At 39.7% G+C, this 20,469-nt stretch overlaps 1 protein-coding gene and 1 long non-coding RNA gene across 3 annotated transcripts in view; one reads left to right on the top strand and one right to left on the bottom strand.

Annotated features, from left to right (window-relative positions):
* LOC122974281 (nidogen-1-like) overlaps positions 1-16,234 on the top strand; it is a 40,739-nt gene extending 24,505 nt beyond the window's left edge. The window contains exons 11-20 of one of the 2 annotated variants that reach the window (XM_044342308.1): positions 650-793; positions 3,281-3,409; positions 7,448-7,687; positions 7,960-8,135; positions 9,019-9,145; positions 10,518-10,689; positions 10,868-11,025; positions 12,116-12,239; positions 12,591-12,703; positions 14,921-16,234. In XM_044342308.1, coding sequence (XP_044198243.1) covers positions 650-793; positions 3,281-3,409; positions 7,448-7,687; positions 7,960-8,135; positions 9,019-9,145; positions 10,518-10,689; positions 10,868-11,025; positions 12,116-12,239; positions 12,591-12,703; positions 14,921-15,039 — 1,502 coding nt within the window. In that variant the 3' untranslated portion in view covers positions 15,040-16,234. The other variant, XM_044342311.1, reaches the window with a different exon arrangement.
* On the bottom strand, positions 1,704-3,291 carry LOC122974969. The gene is made up of 3 exons (XR_006400515.1): positions 3,204-3,291; positions 2,389-2,506; positions 1,704-2,117 (listed from the first exon to the last, which is right to left on the bottom strand). It is a non-coding gene; the product is annotated as an uncharacterized LOC122974969 (long non-coding RNA).
* Positions 16,235-20,469: the final 4,235 nt, after the last annotated feature.

The following is a 20,469-nucleotide window of genomic DNA, read 5'->3' as shown; positions in this document are numbered from 1 at the left end:
TGTAAAATTAAATTTAAAAAAATAATTATCAAAACACATGAACAAAGCTGTTGTGATTCCTGTTCTTAATTTCTTTGGTAAAATGTCATTTTTCTTCTTTTTTTTTAATTCCTCCTGTTCATACAGACCATTATTTAAGTGCTTAGTCCTCGTTTTCTGCAATAATGTAAATAAATGTTGATGTGAAGCTTCTATTCAGCTTCAGCAGTCTGAGTTAGTCATATCAAGTGGATATCTGACACATTTACAGTCTTTTTAGCATCAAATTCCCTCTTTGTGTTTCCTCAGACAGTGTTTCCCTGTTGAGCTGCAGGTGGAAGTATAGTAACAAAAAGAGGAACTTTGGCACTAAAAAGACTGTAACGTTGAAAGATATCTACTTGATTTGACTCATTTGGACGCTGAAGCTTCATATTAGCTTCAGATAAACTTTTAAATGACTGGATTTTGTCCCCCGTCACTTCGATTGACAGCAGACTTTGATTCAACACAGGTCGAACTGTTCAATTATGTCAACATGTTGGCCACGGTTTTACTTATTTACAACAATCAAACACTTGGAAAAAAGCACTTATTTACACTTATTTATAATTTTTTTATTGCTGAATCGATCTGTGCATCAGTCCTAACGTTCCGTGTCGTCCTGCAGAGGAGAACCGGCCGGTGGATCACTGTCGGAGAGGAAGTCATGACTGCGATCTTCCAGAGAGAGCCCTCTGCAGCTACAGCGGAGGCTCAGCCTACGTCTGCTCCTGCCTGCCGGGCTTCGCGGGTGACGGCCGGGTGTGTCGGGGTGAGTTCAGAGAGTTTACTCTTTATCGGCTGGGAGCGTCGGCGTCGTCGGACCTTTGGCTCGCTGTTGTAACTCATAATGCAGTCTGTGATGAAGGTCACAGCTAGTTTCAAACAGTACAAAGGTAACTGATATATATATATATATATATATATAAAAGAAGTGTTGCCGGATGGACTTCCTGTTCTTGGGTCTTGCTAGCAGCTTCTCAGATGTGAATGTTTGCTAGATTTCCAGTTTTCTATGACAGTAAACTCAACATCTTTGTGTTTCTGTCAGTTCAGACAAAAGGGGCTCGTTTGACTAAAGTGATTTGCGAGCAGTGAGTCTGATGTTTGGGTCACAAGTACGTTTCCTTTGATTAGTTAAATGTGTCAAAATGAACACAAGGAGGAATTTTCTCTGTTGCATGTTGCAGATTTGGTGAAAGGGGCTCCAGAACCTAAAGATGTGAGGACGGAGGAGCTGTTAGAGTGAAATTTCTACCTCAATGCTGCAGATTTCTAATAAATGTGTGATTGATCAGATTATGAGGCTCGTCAGCTTTACCTTTGATGGCGAGCCACCGGCTGCAGCTGGCGTGTGCGTTAACATATAAACTAAACATATCAAATCTGTTAACAGGTTAATTTACAACACGTATTCAGCTGGAAGAAACCACTTTCCCTGTTATTTAGGGGGGGACGACATCACTTCTTCTGTCATTAAAGAACCTTGAAGGTGAAGGCTACAATGCTGTGATTTTCGCCACAAAAATGCTCTTTTGACTGCTGGTTGAGCTCGATATAGTTCACCCACACATGGATGGATGGTTTCAAATATGTGTAACCATGGAAGCACGTTTACACAACCGTCATGTGACCGTAACATATGCAATCCTCAGATCGGTTTATAGACATAAACCAAAATGGATCAATCTGTCGGCTTTTATTAAAGCTCAAGTGAAGTCGGTTTTATTTGTACAGCTTGAAATCACAAGTTTGTCTCATTCAGAAGGTCAGAGGGACATCAAAGTACATTTTCTTACACATTATTCACATCAATCAGCACCGTTATACCAGCAGAGTTTGCAGAGTTTCAGACTTTTTCTCAGACAGAAACCGGAGAATCAGTTCATTCAGTTGCTGCTGTGGAACATAAGTCAGCTCTGTGGGCCTCAGGGACAGGAAATGCAGAACCCTGCCTTACAGCTGTGCAGCTCATCTCCAACATATACATCTCCCTCAACTCTTTTTTTTTTTTTTTCTGCCTTTCATCGGCTCAGCTCTGGTGAGTCTGAGAGCTGAAGGATGTTTTAAAACCTCTCAGCTGGATCATCTGGAGTCTGTGTGGAGAGAAAACCGCAGGACAGGAGGGACGACGCTCTGAAACTGTTCAGTTCAGATTTTTACTACTTAACTTAAACTGCATGTGAGAGAAGAAGAAGAAAGCATCAGATGTGTGTGGAGCGATGAGGAGACTGTAATGTTCCTCAAATGAATACATGAAACAAACATGTTTTCCATCGTTCGACTGTCGTCTCGTTGTGTCTTCTTCTTCTGCAGTAAACCAACTGTTTATCTGCTAATGGATGGAAACGTGATGCGTTAGCCTACCTGTGGTTGGCCCGGGGGCGTGTGTTGCTCAGAAAACAGTCAGCCAATCAGAAGAGAGGGAGCAGACAGCATCCAAGCTGTAACTAGATGCTTTTTGACCATAAAAACATGCAAATATCTGTAAATAGACAACGAAAATGAAAACATTAAACTGGTAAAGGAGAATAATATAAAATATGACCTCTTTAAACTCACTGTTGAGGCTCAAACTCAAAGACATTAAAAAAAATATGGACATAGCCACTGTGACGTCAACCGTCGGTTTCTGAAGAGCGGTTTTGAAGCTTAAAGTGGGCGGTCGTCACCATCTTGGCAGTACGTGACTCCCAGTTAATCCAAAACAGGCAAAGAGGAGGAGCTGAGGCGGCCGAATGAAGCCTGGTTGCTGAAACAAGCCAACTAGCGGCTAGCGACCTGTCACTCAAAGCAACCTTGTCCTTAAGTCCTTTAAGCCTTAATAAAATTTAAATCGGTAAGTTATAAAAAAAAATTCACCCCCCATACAGTTGTCATGAAAGGAGAAATTAGCTACAGAGACTAAAACCGTTGTTTGTACCAGACTGTAAACATGTTTATTTCTGCTGTAAAGTTGGACATTTTAACATGGAGGTCTATGGGGATTGACTCGCTTTTGGAGCCTCGAGAGGTCGTTCAAGGAACTGCAGTTTTTGGCTTCATTTTACAGCCCTGCAGCTTGCTGCAACTTGGGAACTTTTAAATTTGGATCTTTCTGAATGTGTTTCTGTGGAGTCAGCATCTAGTGGCCGATAGCGGTACTGCATCTTAAAACACACCAAAGATGGTGGTTGATGCACCTCTACATCACCGGAAGAGTTCATCTCTGTTCCTGCAGGTGTTTCATCTCTGTTTTTTGTTTTTTCTAACTGTCCAGATGTAGATGAGTGTCAGCAGGATCGATGCCACCGTGACGCCGTCTGCTCCAACACACAGGGGTCCTTCACCTGTCAGTGCCGTCCTGGTTTCCAAGGCGACGGCTTCCAGTGCAGCCCTACGTCCTCAGGTAAATAACGTCAACACACTCACAAAACAAACACCTGCCTGTTCAGAGGAAGGTCGTTGGTTCAATAAAGACTAAATTAAACTAAATATATGGTTTATATTTCTGATAAAACTACTGGTTCATTTTTATACTCATGAACTGAAACGAGTTAAAAAAACTGATATTTGTGGGCAGCAAAGATATAAACTAAAAGCAGCAGAGTTTAAACCGTCTCTTGAGCTTTAATGAGAAAACGTTTGGTGTGTTAAGTGACGTGTGTGTGTGTGTGTGTGGCAGCTCACACAGACTGAAGCTGGTTTTACAGCAATATCTGAGACAAATGGAAGCCGTGTAAACTGTAGAGTATAAACATTGGTCTTAGTGAAATAATCCAGCTGAAGGTCGTGTTGGACGTATGTAGGCGAGGTGACGGAGCAGAGCGGTGAAGGATGCTGGTGAGACTGTAAACAGATTTCATGTTAGACTTAACAAACAGTTGGAGACACACAGCTGACGTTCAAGGTTACAAATCATGTCCCAGAATAACATGATGAGCTTGATGTAGTTAAAGTATTGCAGTAAAAGTACATAAGTATTATGAGCTTGATGTAGTTAAAGTATTGCAGTAAAAGTACATAAGTATTATGAGCTTGATGTAGTTAAAGTATTGCAGTAAAAGTACATAAGTATTATGAGCTTGATGTAGTTAAAGTATTGCAGTAAAAGTACATAAGTATTATGAGCTTGATGTAGTTAAAGTATTGCAGTAAAAGTACATAAGTATTATGAGCTTGATGTAGTTAAAGTATTGCAGTAAAAGTACATAAGTATTATGAGCTTGATGTAGTTAAAGTATTGCAGTAAAAGTACATAAGTATTATGAGCTTGATGTAGTTAAAGTATTGCAGTAAAAGTACATAAGTATTATGAGCTTGATGTAGTTAAAGTATTGCAGTAAAAGTACATAAGTATTATGAGCTTGATGTAGTTAAAGTATTGCAGTAAAAGTACATAAGTATTATGAGCTTGATGTAGTTAAAGTATTGCAGTAAAAGTACATAAGTATTATGAGCTTGATGTAGTTAAAGTATTGCAGTAAAAGTACATAAGTATTATGAGCTTGATGTAGTTAAAGTATTGCAGTAAAAGTACATAAGTATTATGAGCTTGATGTAGTTAAAGTATTGCAGTAAAAGTACATAAGTATTATGAGCTTGATGTAGTTAAAGTATTGCAGTAAAAGTACATAAGTATTATGAGCTTGATGTAGTTAAAGTATTGCAGTAAAAGTACATAAGTATTATGAGCTTGATGTAGTTAAAGTATTGCAGTAAAAGTAGTGGTTTGGTCCCTCGGACTGATATATTATTATATATGACATCATTAGATTATTAATAGTGAAGCATCAGTGTTAGAGCAGCATGTTACTGTTGTAGCTGCTGGAGGTGGAGCTAGTTTACACTACTTTATATACAGTTAGCTAGTTTAGTCCAGTGGTTCCCAACCTTTAAAAGCTTGTTATATTATCCATTGTGTCAAATCTTCATCTGAAAAGTAACTAAAGCTGTCAAATAAATGTAGTGGAGTAGAAAGTACAATATTTCCCTCTGAAATGTAGAAAGTAGCATCACATGGAAATACTCAAGTAAAGTACAAGTACTTCAAAATTACACAAAAGCAGAAATATCATCAGATATATAAGGCTTTGTGTACATATAGTTTTATAAATCTCAGTCATTGTGGAGCCTTATTCCCCTGAGGATGAACTGTAAAAACTTTATTCTGCTGACTTTTCATTCAGCACCATCATCACATCAAAAAAACATTTTATCCAACACTTTGGTTTATGACCAAATACCTGAAAAACCACAGACATTCCCATCAGCCTCAGCTGTACTTTGTGTTAAGAGCTAATTAGCGATGTTAGCATGCTAACACGCCAAACCAACAGTTTTAAATGCACAATAATTTCTTTTATGGTTTTATCATTTCTTCTGTCATCCTTCTTTCCTTCTTTTTCTTTCCTACTTTCCATCTCTTCCCTATTTTATATGATTTATTTTTATTCTTAACCTGATCATATTTAACTCTTCTCTCACTATTTAAGAGTAGTTTTACTTTAGATACTTGAGAACATTTTGTTGCCAGTACTTAAAATGTTGAATACTTGACTTTACTGTAAGTGGAGTCAGATGATCTGAACTGGATCTGATTCATCATGTGTTTCATGCAGAAACCTGATTTCTCAGCTGCAGGTTGTAGTTTGCACATTTCAACACCTTTCAGTCTTTCTCAGCCTGCGGTTGTCGTCGTCGTCGTCGTTGTTGTTGTTGTCTGTCGGTGGTTTTGGCGTCGACCCAAAGCTGTCGACTCCTTCAGTGATTCCAGGTGTCAGCGGCTGAGAGCTCAGAGTTAATTACAGCTTCACTCCTCTGAACCAAAGTTTTGTCATATTTTCATGCTTTTTTATGACCTGCTGGCCTCTGGAAGGCATCATTTAGTGTCCCCTGTTAAAACTTGTCGCAGCGTCTCGTACTGTAAGCAGCACTCGCTGTTTCCTTTTGTCTGTCTTTGATCTTCGCCCTTCTCTCTCTCTCAGGGGTCTTCTTGCTTTTTGTGGTTTTTGTCTCCGTGTCCTGGCTGATCAGATGGGACTGTTATGGCTGCTGTGTGGTTTTGTTTCGTAGATACCCTTGAGGATAAGAGTGAAGCGAGCGGAGGCTCTTCCAGATGTCACTGTGGCCCCTGGATGTGACCGCAGAGATGAAGAGCCTCCTGCTCGTCTTTAATCTGTGGTTCTTCTTCCACAGCTCACACACACACACACGTGTTTATCTGCAGCTGCCACGTACTTAAAACCTGTCTGTTCAGGAGCAAGAACGTTCAAATCAAAGCTAAATGAAATCTGTCCTGTGTGTTTAACCTGCTCGGAGACACTGTGAGGTCTGCAGGAAAAAGTCATGAAGGATACAACGTTTACATCTTTGATGAATATTTCTGACAATACATATTTAAGTTATAAGTTTCTCGATTAATCATTTAGTTGTTTCGTCCATAAAATGTCAGAAAATGTCAATCGATGTTTCCCAAAGTCCAAGCTGACGTCCTCAAATGTTTAGTTTTGTCCACAACTCAAAGATCTTCAGTTTACTGTCATTGAGACTAAAGAAACCAGAAAATATTCACATTTAAGAAGCTGGAACCAGAGAATTTTGACTTTTTTTATTAAAAAAAATGACTCAAATTGATTGATCGATTATCAAAATAGTTGGCAATTAATTGACTAATGTTGTGGACAAAATAAGACATTTGAGGACGTCATTTTTCACCATTTTATGATATTTTATGGACCAAATAATCGATTAATCAATAATGAAAATAATTATTAGTTGCAGCCCTATAAACATTACTCAGGCAGGACAACCACATCCTTTATTTATTTATTTTTTATTTATTTTATTTTATTTGATAGGGACGATGCAATTTAACATAGTTCCGATTCAGAGCATGAAACTGAAGCTAATTGCTAATTTTCAACTCTTGTCCCTAGTTTAGCTTTACATACATATACAGTGTAATTAAAATATACAGCTTTCATCATCATAAAAACCACAGTGCACTACAGATATAGGAGTACAATAAAATACACACACTGAATTACATCGATGGTGATGTACAGTTTGGAAAAAAACAAAAAAACAATACAGTACAGCTCTGGTTTGCTTTTAGCCAGCACTTAACCTTTGTTGTAAAAGATTTAATATCTGGAATTAATTTGATTATTAGTTGGTAATGTGTTCCAGAGTCGACAGGCCTGTATGGAGAAGGCTGATTGTCCAAATTTAGATCTACGATTTGGTATTTTACAGTCGCCGTTCACCGTTCTCCTCGTTACTCTGGTACTGTCTTGTCTTTGGATATATCTAGAAAGAGGCTCAGGGGCTAAACTGTTGACTCCAGCTCTGTACTTAACACACAGATATGAGATCGATATCGATCTTCTCATCTCATCTGAACTGTTGATGTCTCACTCAGACCTTTTTTTTCCTGTGTTCTCAGAGCGTGAGAAGACCCAGTGCGAGCGTGACAGAGAGAGCGCCCAGACACCCTCTACCGGCTCCATCTTCCTCTCCATCTTCAGGCAGCGGCCGGCCGTCGGTCAGTACGTCCCGCAGTGCGACGAACACGGAGCCTACGAGCCCACGCAGTGCCACACCAGCATCCAGCAGTGCTGGTGTGTGGACGCCAGCGGCCAGGAGATCCCCAACACCCGCACCGGACCCGGCAACACTCCTCTGTGTGAGTCACCCGCTGCTACCAAACACCATGACGCAAATGACAGTTAAATGTAATTTTGGAGACACAGTGAAAAGTGCTGAGAGTTGGGTGAGTACTACTGTGACTCTCTAGGTCTGACCTATCTTTGAACTGCCTTTCAATCCGTCTCTCAGCCAAGCAAAGAGCAGATACTCAGCAGCTCGATCTCATAACTCTGAACACAGAACAAGTTCATGTAGAGTCTCGACTCTGTCTGGTGAGACCGGTATAACTCTTGTCTTCCTCCTCCACAGGTATCGATCAGACAGTGACTCCTCCTCCTCTGGTGGGTCCGACGCCGCGGCCCGACGTTCACCCCGTCGCCCCGGGAACACACCTGCTGTTCGCTCAGAGCGGGAAGCTGGAACACGTTCCTCTGGACGGATACAACATAAAGAAGGAGGAGGCCAAACCTCTGCTGCACATCCCAGTAAGACTCCAACATCATCACTGCGCCCCAGTTTCCCAAAAATATCAGTTCGGTTTTGGTTCAGTTTTGTGAAAGTCGACTTTAAGAGACATGAAACTTGCTGCAGAGAGATAATCCATCACAACACAGACGCTTCTTACAGAATAAAACCCAGAAAACAAACTATCAACAACCATAGAATCATGAAAAGGATCAAATGTGTTCATGTTTTGCATAATAATGCAAATAACATGCAAATAAGAAATGCTGTCGTCTGGATTTCATTTCATGTTCCTCTTGTACAAACATCTTTTTCTTAAATCCCCTTGAATCAAAATGTTTTTTCATGGTTTTCAATTGGGTTTTTTTAAATCATGGAAGTGGTTCTTCTTTGGTAGGGTTGTTTTGATGTTGTTAGACTAACAGCTAGAAGCCTTTGTGCTCAGTTAGGGGAAGGAAGCTAACAACAGTGTTTCCATTAATCTCAGACTGTTCTTTTAACTCCTCTAAACCCAAACAAGCTCCTGGTAGAAGTGACAACCAGCCTAAATATCTTTAGTTTTGGGGGTTCTTCTGGTTTGGTCCACATATGTACAGATACTGAATAACATACTGTGCACACTGACATCATGAATTTAGTTAAACCTCTTTAGAGGCCTCTCGGTTCCCCTGAAACAATCCTTTAATTGTTCTTCGGCAGATTTCAGCGTCAGAACTCTTTTCTTCTCTCGATGGAAAACACATTATATGAAGCCTAGAAGGCATCAATCACACAGCAGCCGAACACAAAGCTCTGTCACTTCAGATAAAAGACTCTTTTGAAAGCGTCTCCAGATGAATGAAACTGTCTGTCTTCTCCTTTTGCGTTTCTCTCTCTCTCTCTCTCTCTCTCTCTCTCTCTCAGGACCGAGTGGTGATCGCGGTGACTTACGACTGCGTGGAGAAGATGGTTTACTGGACCGATATCACCGGACCGGCGATCAGCAAGGCCAGTATGAGCGGAGGGGACATCATCCCGGTCGTCACTAAAGGTACAACAGACGACGAGATGTGTGAACAAGTCAGGATCAGTAACCAAACTGTAGCTGTGACACACAGATGTTGTAGAAGTAAATCATTAGGGACCGAGCCCAAGGGCGAGAACCCTATTGTTTTTCATGTGTTTGTTTGTTTCTTTCTTTATTATTACGCCACTTAAACCCTAAATTTAATCCCCTAAACATGCTCAAAAACTCACCAAATAGTAGTCGTTGGAAGTTAAAAAACATTGATGAACATAATCTGGGCTTTTGCACCATATGTTTCATTGGTTGTTGGCTTCAGATTTCCCAACTTTTTATTGAAACAAACATGTTTCCGGTTCCTCCTGGCAAGAGCAAACTCAGAGTCCATCCACACAGAGCCGGGTCAATCTGTAAATGCATCTTTATCTTCCCGTTTACGCCCTCAGAGCTTTTTCAAAAACGGTTTACAAGATGTGTGTGAATCTTAAAAAACGTCGGCTCTGTGTTTCACTGCGTACGTCAAAGAAAAAGCAAAATTTTAACTGTCGTCACTGATTTTAAATGTCAATATAGCTGAATATATTATCTTATTTATATCTAGTGTATTGCGATTATAAAAATATGGATTTTGTTGCCACAGTGCAGCTTGAGAATGACTGCTGGTTAACATGTTTATGAGACGCAATTAAATCACTATTTTATACTCGTGTGAGGTTTAACAAAATAAAACTCAGTAGAGTAACAGACTGTCTGTAGCTGTCAGTCAGCTGTCGACTGTGTGGCACAAAACTTAAAGGACGAGTTCACCAAGTTAAACCAGCAGTCAGGTGTCTGTAATCATTCCTCCTTCATATGTGCTTACAATGGAAGTGATGGAGGCCAAAATCCACAGTGTGTCCACACAGAAGACAACTTCCTGTCATCTAACTCTCTCTGTGATTGATGACATTAAATGTTAGTGTCAATATAACCGAACACACAGCAGCTGTTGTCATTAAACCGTATTATGTTGATTTTGTCAGATGATGTTGCAACCATAAAATGTAGTCAGCTATCTTGTTTGTTCTACTCAAGAGATCCGAACTGTGATGTAGTTTTGTTGCCTGCCAACAGAAAAGAGGAAGCGATTAAGCAGTTCTTTTCTTGTTCATGTGTTTCTCTGAAGCGTGGGACCATGACACATCTGTCAGTGTGTACAGTCCGATACTCACAGCTGTGCAGATGCAGGAAAACTGGCTTAACAGTCCAATCAAACTGCAGGAGTAGAGCCCTGATCAGGTTACTTTTGAGGTTTGACAGTCAGTAGTCTTGGAGAAGGACCAGCAGACACACTCAGCAGGTCTGGACTCATGAAAAGAACATTTTTGAATGTTTCGGTCTGAACTTCTTCTGTCCTCAGAGCTGCAGAGTCCCGAAGGCATCGCCGTCGACCACGTGGCGCGCCTCCTCTTCTGGACCGACTCCATGCGTGACACTGTGGAGGTTTCCAAACTGGACGGCAGCCAGCGTCGTGTCCTGTTCGACACCGACCTGGTCAACCCTCGACCCATCGTCACCAACCCGGCATACGGGTACGTGACGCCGAAAGACGTCAAAAGTAGACATGAAACTGATCCGTTAGATGTTATTTCAATCACACGTTTACATTACTACTTTCTTAACAACTACATCTTGTTGTAGCAGCAGCAGTAGTAGTGACAGTAGTATTGAAATGAGTTTGTTCTGACTGGTTTGGTCCTGTTGGTGCAGGCGTCTGTACTGGGCAGACTGGAACAGAGACGGGCCTAAAATTGAGATGTCCAACATGGACGGAACGGATCGAAGCGTCCTGGTGAAAGACGACCTGGGACTTCCCAACGGTCTGACCTTTGACTCCGACAACCAGCAGCTGTGCTGGGCTGACGCAGGTGAGATACTGGTTTTATTGGTTTATTGGATCCCTATTAGTTGCTACAAGGGTAGTGACTACTCTTCCTGGGGTCCACATAAAAACACAACATACATGAACAATCCCACATACTTCCACCCAAAACCCAGATTCCCCAAACACCCACTCAGAGAACCGTCCCCCTCCTACCCACGTAGAACCACCCCAACCTCCAAAAACAGAACAAAACAAAACCCAGTTTCCACCAGAGAGAAGGAAAGAACTTCAGTCAGTTGCAGGTAAACAACTGGTGGACGAGATGTGTGAAACTGTTGTCATTTTCAACTGTAACATTTAAAGATATGTAGTAAAACATGGTGGTCCGACCCATCCAACGTTTCTACTGTTGCTTATTTTATGTTCTGTGTTGCATCTTGGGAGATCAGCGGAGCAGATTTTTGAGTTGTCTTTCCTTTATGTTGTGAAACTGGATTGAACTGAACTGATTTTGGTTTTGTTGGGGAAAACAAAACGGACTCTGAGAACCTTCTCCACTCAGTCTCGTTACCCAACGAGACTGAACCATTTTCTCTTCAGTCGAGAGTTTATCTCAGGATTTTTCTACCAGAAAGTTATTGTAAACAAACATTGTGATTGGTTCTATACATCAGACATCAGATAACAGTTCATGGTCATAATTAAACAAACATTACTTTACATAACATTACTACTAGCTGCTTTAAGGAAACAAGCTTCACTAGTTGTATTTTTAAGGAACATGGCAGCATGTTCTCAGCAGTTCTCTGCTGTTCTAGGTGAAGGAAGTAGTACCTGACCTTGTGGTAATTGTCTGGTTGTACGACCGTGTCTGTCATTAATGTATGAAGTCTTTGAGTATCAGCTTTTAGGCCTCGCTAAAGTACTAATGTTTCAAAAGAAAACTAGTAAATTGCATGCCTTCTTCTGCACACTCGCCAGATGTGCAGCTTTGTTCTGCACAAGTTGAAGCTTGTGCAAAATCTGCTTTTTGTCCTGGAACCTGAACCCTAACCCTCTCATCCAGTCCTCATGTTGTTCTTCCTCAATATCACACGTTCCTCACTGACAACGATTCATTGATCGGTCTGCAGGTACTCGTAAGGTGGAGTGTATGGATCCTCACCGCCGGCTGCGGAGGCAGATCGTCGAAGGGATCCACTATCCTTTCGCTATCGTCTCCTTCGGAAGGAACCTCTACTACACCGACTGGAGGAGGTAACAGGCCGAGAAACACGCCGACACACTTCAGTCTGGAAGATTTACATGAAGGATTTTATATAAATCCTCTGCTGGCGCTCATCTTCTCCCATGAATTTACTATAATTTACAGTCAAATTCTTCCAAATGTTTCATTCCACGACTACAATGAAAGTAAAGTTACATCATTTCCATTAGTCAGAGTAGATTTTAAATAAACACTTCAACTGTGCTGTAAACGCTGCTATTTCAAGCACTTGGTGTTTAGACTTTTATTTGACCGTTTTAGTTTGAAGTGTGTTGAACAGCGGCTCAGTCGTCGGTGTGTGGTCTCTGCCGAGTGTTTACATGATGGTTTCTTTCATGCAGGGAGGCCGTGGTCGCTGTGGACCGTCAGTCAGAGAAAGAGACGGACGAGTTCCTGCCTCAGAAACGCTCCCGGCTGTACGGCATCACCACGACGCCGACGCAGTGTCCACAAGGTACGGATACAGTAACCCTCCCGCTCACACAGTCACATGACAAGAAACAAACAAAACAAAGCAGTCAAGGAAATAATAAAGATGTGTGGTGAGAACTTGGTAAAGCTTTGCAGAGTTTAAAGGAACAGTTCAACATTTACTTTCTTTCTGAGAGAGAGATGTCAAGTTACAGTTAGCCTAGCTTAGCTTAGCATAAGGACCGTTAGCAGCTAACTGACCAAAATACACCTGCCAACACCTGTAAAGTTCACTGATTAACATGTCGTATCTCGTTTGTTTAATCCGTACACAAACAGAGATGTTAAAAGAAACAAAAGGTGGTTTTAGGAGGAGTTATGTGCTGGAACTTATTTCTAATATTAATACTTTTTATTATTTACGAATCAGAGCTGCAACAATTGGTTGATTAATCAATTAAATGTCCAAATTCTCTGATTCCAGCTTCTTAAATGTGAAATATTTTTTGGTTTCTTTAGTCCTCTGTGACACTAAACTGAATATCTTTGGGTTTCAGGAAACACTGATCGACATTTTTCACCATTTTCTGACATTTTACAGACGACTAATTGATAATGAAAATAATTGTTAGTTGCAGCTCTACTTACAGTCAATAAAAGTATTTTTATAAAGATTCAGTTCACCTAAATCACATGAAAAATAAGTTTCCCACTGAACTCTGCTGGTATCTCGTCACATGGATGGTTTTGAGTTTTTGCTGTGATTTGGGTGAACTGTCTCTTTATCTCACATGTTCTGTCTGTACATGTTGGAGTCTGGCAGCTAACAGCTTTATTGGACGGGAGCGCAGATGAGCTCACTGAGCGTAGTAATTGATTGCAGACTCGTATAGCTTGTGGATGGATATAAGCGTGGGAACTCGAGGGGTGAAGGGACCTCAGGAGAGCCAGCTGTGGATCTCACATCTGGCTCTGAGCCCTGAACTATAGAGCAGGCAGTGATGAGAACCAGTCGGCTTTACTGTCCACTGCGTCCACCTGCTGCTCTCTCAGTAACACCGAGTCTCAGCTTCCCAACTGATTCTACACGTCTGAAAGCTGCAGCCTCACGTAAAGGATCAGGCTCATCTCATGTTTGGATCCAAACCAACGATGAACTGATCTACTAACAAGTATTGTGTGTGTATCAAAGCCTGATATATCTTATTCCTCTGGGCCGTAGACCTCCGTTGTTCTCCTAAAACTATTAAAACCACATCCGTGAGCCACACCGCAAACAGTTATAAGATAATAATCCTCAGCAGTGAGGTTCCTAGTCAGACTGTATTCAGACCAAATCAGGTGATGCAGCAGCGTGCGGCCGGAAAGTTGAGTCAGGGTCAACTTTTGGAGAAACGCAACCCGTACTACGTACTAAGACAGACGCCACTGAGCATGTGCGTCCGTTAGCTTGTTGTGCTATCACGACCTCGACTTTGTGCTACATCATAAATTTCTCAATGAACTTAAGCACAAAGTCGAAGTCGTAATATGTAGCACAACAAGCTAACGAAGCTATAAACAGAACCGAGTTCATGACATGCTCAGTAGCGTCTGTCTTACACAGAACTACTCTCCAGAGACTGAAAACATGATGCTGTTATTAGTCTTTGGAGCCGTTTCTAAACAAATTAACATGTTAGTGTTTACGTTCTAGAGCACAAATAAACACGCCCACCCCCCCACCCCCCCCCACCCCCCCGCTAAACCCTGCAGCTGTACTGAATACGTTCTAAGACAGACGCCACTGAGCATGTGCGGGAACGCGGTTCTGTTTACAGCTCTGTTAGAAATTTATGATGTAGTACTACATCATAAATTTCTCAATGAACTTAAGTACAAAGTCGAGGTTATGATATGTAGCACAACAAGCTAACGGAGCTATAAACAGAACCGTGTTCCTGCACATGCTCAGTAGCGTCTGCCTTACACAGAACTACTCTCTGGAGACTGAAAACGTGATGCTGTTATTAGTCTTTGGAGCCGTTTCTAAACAAACTAATGTGTGATTGTTGTGTTCATTACTTGTTTCTACTGAAAACTAGTGAAAAAATCATCAATTAATGCAGATATAAAGTGAAGACAGTTAAAAATGTATTGTGCACGTTACATTTTGTGTGATTTGGGTAAACTTCAGTCATTTAAAAACATGAGTCGGCTCATAAAGCTCAATTGTTTAAACTTTCTGACAGATGCTATTCTCCTCTTCTTCTCTGTTTAGCTTTTAACTACTGCGCCAACAACGGCGGCTGCTCTCACCTCTGTCTGCCGCGGCTCGGCGGGTTCACCTGCCGCTGCCCGGACGCCGCCGACGGCCGGTGTGAGGAGAGAAACCCGTGAAGACGCCGGCAGAGCGACTGTAACACTGCTGCTGTTGGGAGATAAAAAAACAAACAAAACAAAAACAAAACACACTTAACTGAGTTTTGGTGTTTTTCTACTTTTCTTACTTGAATTGAAAGTTTCCAGGATTTTTTTTTTTTTTTTTTTTTTGGGCCCTTGAAGGCTGTTCAGACCTCTTTGTATTTATGATGTCACACTTCAGATGTTTCTGATGTGTTTGTGATATAACTCCTGGTTGAAGACTTTCAGTCCGAAATGAGAGAAAAGTGACCAAATCTGACACAAACACAGGGGCAGCAGGTGAATCTAAAAACACTTTGACTGACAGGATGATGATTATTATTTGAAAAGGTACTGAACGATAAACTTCAGGTTATGTTTTTATCGTATTTTATAAATGAAACTGTAGTTGCTCCTTATTAATTTCTTGTGATACAGCCGGTGTTTCACCGCTCTGAAAGATAACTGCGAAAAACAATCAGATATAACTTCAATACGAACCTTCGAGTTCAAACGTCTCTCAGGATTCATTCAGTTAAAAAGTCGTTTCATGAAAAGCTGAGCAGCAAATATCTTCCATATAAAAAAAACAGACAACATCCCATAAATACACACATATATTTATCAAATCTGCCTCTAAATACAGCGACAGACAATCACTACTGATTGGCTGACAGCAGATCTGAGACTCATAATCAATAGTTTTGTACATTTGAATTGATCTAAAAGGTCAAATGTCCTCAAAATTAGCAGTTTGTAAATCATAGTTTACCCACAAGGAATCATTTTCAGGCTAATGCAGATGACATTTGTAGGAGGAATGTTGAAAAAAAAAAAATCACAATTATTGAACAAAAAGGTTTGTTTTGGTTCTTCGTCTCGTGTTTCAAGAGTTTTGAGATTAAACGTGAACCACACGGTGGCGCTAAAATCTGTCTGATCCATCAACACGTTTTTTTTTTCTTGGTTACTAATTAGCAGAAGAAAAATAAACAGTTTGACGATAAATAAAATGAAATAAAATAGAGATTTAAAAGCTACAACAACAAAACCAAAAGTGTGTTTTAAGGCGTTTCACATGGACGTTTGTGGACGGTTTAACAAACTTCATCAGCCAATCAGAGCTCAGCAAATATTTAGTTTCAACATGTTAACGAGAATGAAAAACACAGGATGTCGTCTGTTTTTTTTTTTTTTTTAAAAGGATCTCAAATGTGAAGTTTCATCGGTTTCTTTTTTAAAATTACTGTAACTAAACATAAAACCATAAGAGGTGTTTTCATCTCTGATGAGGTGAAGAACAGATAAACTAGACGTGTTAGTGACTTTAAATAAAGGCAGAAAAAACAGAATGATTTGACTAAATTTAAATCTTTAAAAAAAAAAAAAACGAGTAATAAATTAAAGTTTTTCAGTGGTAAAATAAAACTTTACCAATCTGGGGAATTATTTTATATTTTAGCAATCTTATCTTATATGATACATTTTTTTGATTATTTTTTTTTGAAGAGTTTTGAGTAATAACTGTTTGAGACTTACAGAATTTATTCTATTTGTGCTAAAAACTCACAATGTATTTTTTATATGAACTTGTAAATAATTACCTGATATGCAACAATATTCTGATTTCTTTTTTTTTGTACTGGTGCTGATGTTAGCCTAAGATCTACCGTTGATGATGATGATGATGATGATGATGATGATGATGAGTACTGTGAAGGTCGAAGGGTTTTTATGCCAGAACGAAGTTTTCCTTAAAAAAAAAAGTTTAATGTTTGAAGTTTCAGTCTGAATCAAATGAAAACATGATTTATACATTTAAGACTTGTGCACAGATTAATAACTGCAGTCGATTATAAAAGTTTAGTTTTAAAAATAAAACAAACTCATGATTTTACAGATATGATGCTCATAACCCTCATTTATATGGAAGTCAAAGGCTGCTGATATTAAAATGAAATAATTTAATAAAATTTAATAAATGTAATTATTTCTACAATGGCAGCTCAAACAATATGAAATTAATCAATATGAAAATGACAAAATGGCATTTAATTTTAATTTTCATTAAGAATTAGCTGAAATCTGGACATGATTCAAATTTAAATGTAAAAGTTGATATTTTATTAAGTTTATACCAACTGAAAACAAAAAGTACATTTAACAGTTTTCAGTTTCATTCAGTGGTTTGCTCTGAAGTACATAATTATGTTTATATTAACTTTTATACTAGAAAACAGGTAGAAAAACAAAAGAAACCCCCAATTGTTAAACATTGTAGGTGTCACATCAGCAGAATAACTGACTGAAATCATCTGTGTTCAGGTCTTAAATGTTTTATATGACAGGTTCGTCTGGGTTGTAGGTGAAGAGCAGGTTAGCAGGAATATAACGTTGGCTTTGGGGAAACTCAGCTCAGGTCTTTGGTAACTGAAAACCCATCAGGGAGGAAACTGATCAGTCCAGCAGGGCCGCACAACGAAACGCTGAAACCTACAAAACGCTCATTTTCAGTCACTTATTCATATTAAAGACGGACTCTTGTGGACAATCCCTGAAATATAAACTGGTATTTTGTCAGTCAAACGTTCTGTTTTTATCATTTCGATTGTTGTGCGGCCCTGCTGGCTGGTTTCATGTCATCATGTGAGATCTGTGAACATGACGTACTGTATGTCTGTACTGACCATCAGCCAAAGAGGGAACATTAACTACCTGTACAGCCTCAATAAAACCTTTTTTTTAAAAATACTTCAAACTGGGGTGTTGTGTTTCATGTTTGATGCCACAAAGTGATTAGAAAATCTAGTCTAGAGGAGTATTAGGGGAAAATCTTTTTTAATAATAATGATGAAACACTTAAATACCTTCTGAAGGCTTCAGATGTGGCTCTGAAGAGTCTGTAGTTTGTTCCATCACGGAGGACGGCAGCTGTAGTTTAGTTATTCACAGCAGGTACGATGGATCCTGCAAGAAATGTGTCACAATGTTCAGAAAAACCTCAAACTACTCCTACTTGCACCTGCAGAAACGAGTAAAAAGTAGTTTTAATAGTATAATAATGTTCCCTTTTATGGGAGACCCAGTCTACTTAAAGCTATAATATGTAATTATTCCACATTTAAATGTCTAAAAACAACTAGACCTGTGTTATATATGTTGTTGAGTTTCGTACTTACATTCAAACTCAGAGAAATCTGTAATTTAATCAAAGTAACGGACCGTTTCATTTGGTCGCCTGTCGATGGCGTCATACCTCCTCTACCAAAGAGTAAACACGCACCAGATGCATACGGCGGCGCTGTGTTTGTCCGCTACAATGGCGTCTACCAAAGAGTAACTTACACACATACAAGATAATACATCGGCGTTGTGGTTGTTCCACACAAACTGTTATAAATAGACTTTTATTCACTTTTAAGCCACGTTTTCATGATAAATTTAGTTGTTTTTAACTATATCTTTTAGCCGGAAGAAGGATTTTAGTCATTGGACGTCTGGATCTTATCAGAGAAATAAACTGGACAAACGTTAGCAGCAGCTCGGCTAACAGCCCCTCCAGGAAGTCCGATGGTCACCAAACATCGTCGGAGAAATATTGTTTTTTTTTTTTAATTTTTTAAATTTTTTTAGGTGAAACAGCTTTAATTAGTATTTTAAGATTTTAATCTGCGTGTACGTTTGTTTTTGGAGAGGAGGAGACCTCTGCGGATAATTCGGCTCCCGGGAGAAACCGATCAAACGTCTAGATCAGAGAAATAAACCGAACAAGTGTTAGCAGCAGCTCGGCTAACAGACCGTACCGGACGTCCGGTGGTCACCAAACATCGTCGGAGAAACACTGATTTTTTAGGTGAAACAGCTTCATTCAGTGTTTTTACCTGTAATCTCCGGGTCCGTTTGTTCTGGAGAGGAGGAGACCTCTGCGGGTAAAAACATCCTGAATGATGAACACTGGAGTAATCCTATCCCAGTGAAGCTGGTTATTTAACAACGAAGACAACAACTCCCATGATCCCTTGCTACTTCACACCGTCATCACACTCCGTGTTTTGTTAACGTTTTGATTGAGACCCCTAGCGGCTGAAATTACATATTGTGCGTTTAATTCATTGTTTTGGAGAACCTGACCCGTTTCTTTATCACCCTCAAGCAGAGTTAAGTTGGTCTCAGTCGTCCTGCTGGAGGGATACGGATCGGTTTCGTTGGACCAAGCACATATTTCTGGGTGCTGTTCATCCTTTTTGGAAATAAATTGGTAGTTTAGTTTCTGAGATTTGTTCACTTCTTTGTACCTTGGAAATATTCCCAAAGTAAAACTCTGCTGCAAGTAGAAAACAATAGCAGAGCGCTCCGGATGAATCCTCTCTCTACAGCTGAACTTCAACATAATCAATGACTTTTACTCTTCCAATTCAACAGGAGAAGGACGATCTATATACTGGGAAATAAATGGGATTACTATGATCACCAGGACTTTTAGCAGTGTTTCCCTTTTCTATCTGAACCCTTGAACGAGTGCATTTTTCTTTTATTGATTGTTTTACAAATAGTATTAATATAATAATAATAATAATAATAATAATAATAATAATAATAATAATAATAATAATAATGTTCCCTTTTATATTGTAACAGTTCTGTATATTTCAGTATATGTTCTTGTGGACACGTTATATCTATCATGTGACTTTATAAAGTGTAAGACTGGTGTTATTTGATGTTATCAAACCAACGTTGTGTCTCTCAGCTTCAAGCTCATTGGTTCCTACTGAAATCTTAAAAAATGGTTCACACATATATTGTTTCATTTTTTTTAAAAAAAGACTCCTAAAACAGCTGCTTATTGTTGTTATTAGCAAACATCACTAAAACAGGAGGACATAGCGCATTTGTCGGGGACTATTTTCAGCAGCGGATTAATCCACAGATGATTTCAGCTGCTAAAAGACTAAACGAGCTCCTGAATTAACATGAAAAACACAGTTTAACCATCAAAGACGACTTAACGCAGCTGCATTTTTACTCAGCAGAGGAAAAAGTAGTTTCTCTTCTGTCTGAAACTTCAGAGTCCCAACGGATGATATTATTTAACTCGTCCGAAACAAGCTAAAGAGACCACATCACACCCATGTCAGCATCTTTACACTGACTCCTTGTCGCTTTAGAATCATTATATAACATTTTAATGATTATTTTACAGTCCTGAATGTTTTAACACCTGTTCTAACAGCTGCTGCCTCATTTCACTGAACATACCGACAGATAAAACACAGTCTGGAGAACATAAAGCTCTAAACAGGCTCCTCAATCAACATAAAGTATATTATAAACAGTCTGATACTCACATTTCTGTGGCTGACGTCGTTTCTCTGCTGTCGCTCTGCAGATAAAACACACAAACCTGGAACACAAAGGTCTGCATGT

The sequence above is a fragment of the Thunnus albacares genome, chromosome 3 (assembly GCF_914725855.1).
Source record: "Thunnus albacares chromosome 3, fThuAlb1.1, whole genome shotgun sequence".
Taxonomy (NCBI): Eukaryota; Metazoa; Chordata; class Actinopteri; order Scombriformes; family Scombridae; genus Thunnus; species Thunnus albacares.
The sequence above is the reverse complement of the archived record's forward strand: the minus strand, read 5'-3'. Positions and strand labels throughout refer to the sequence as shown.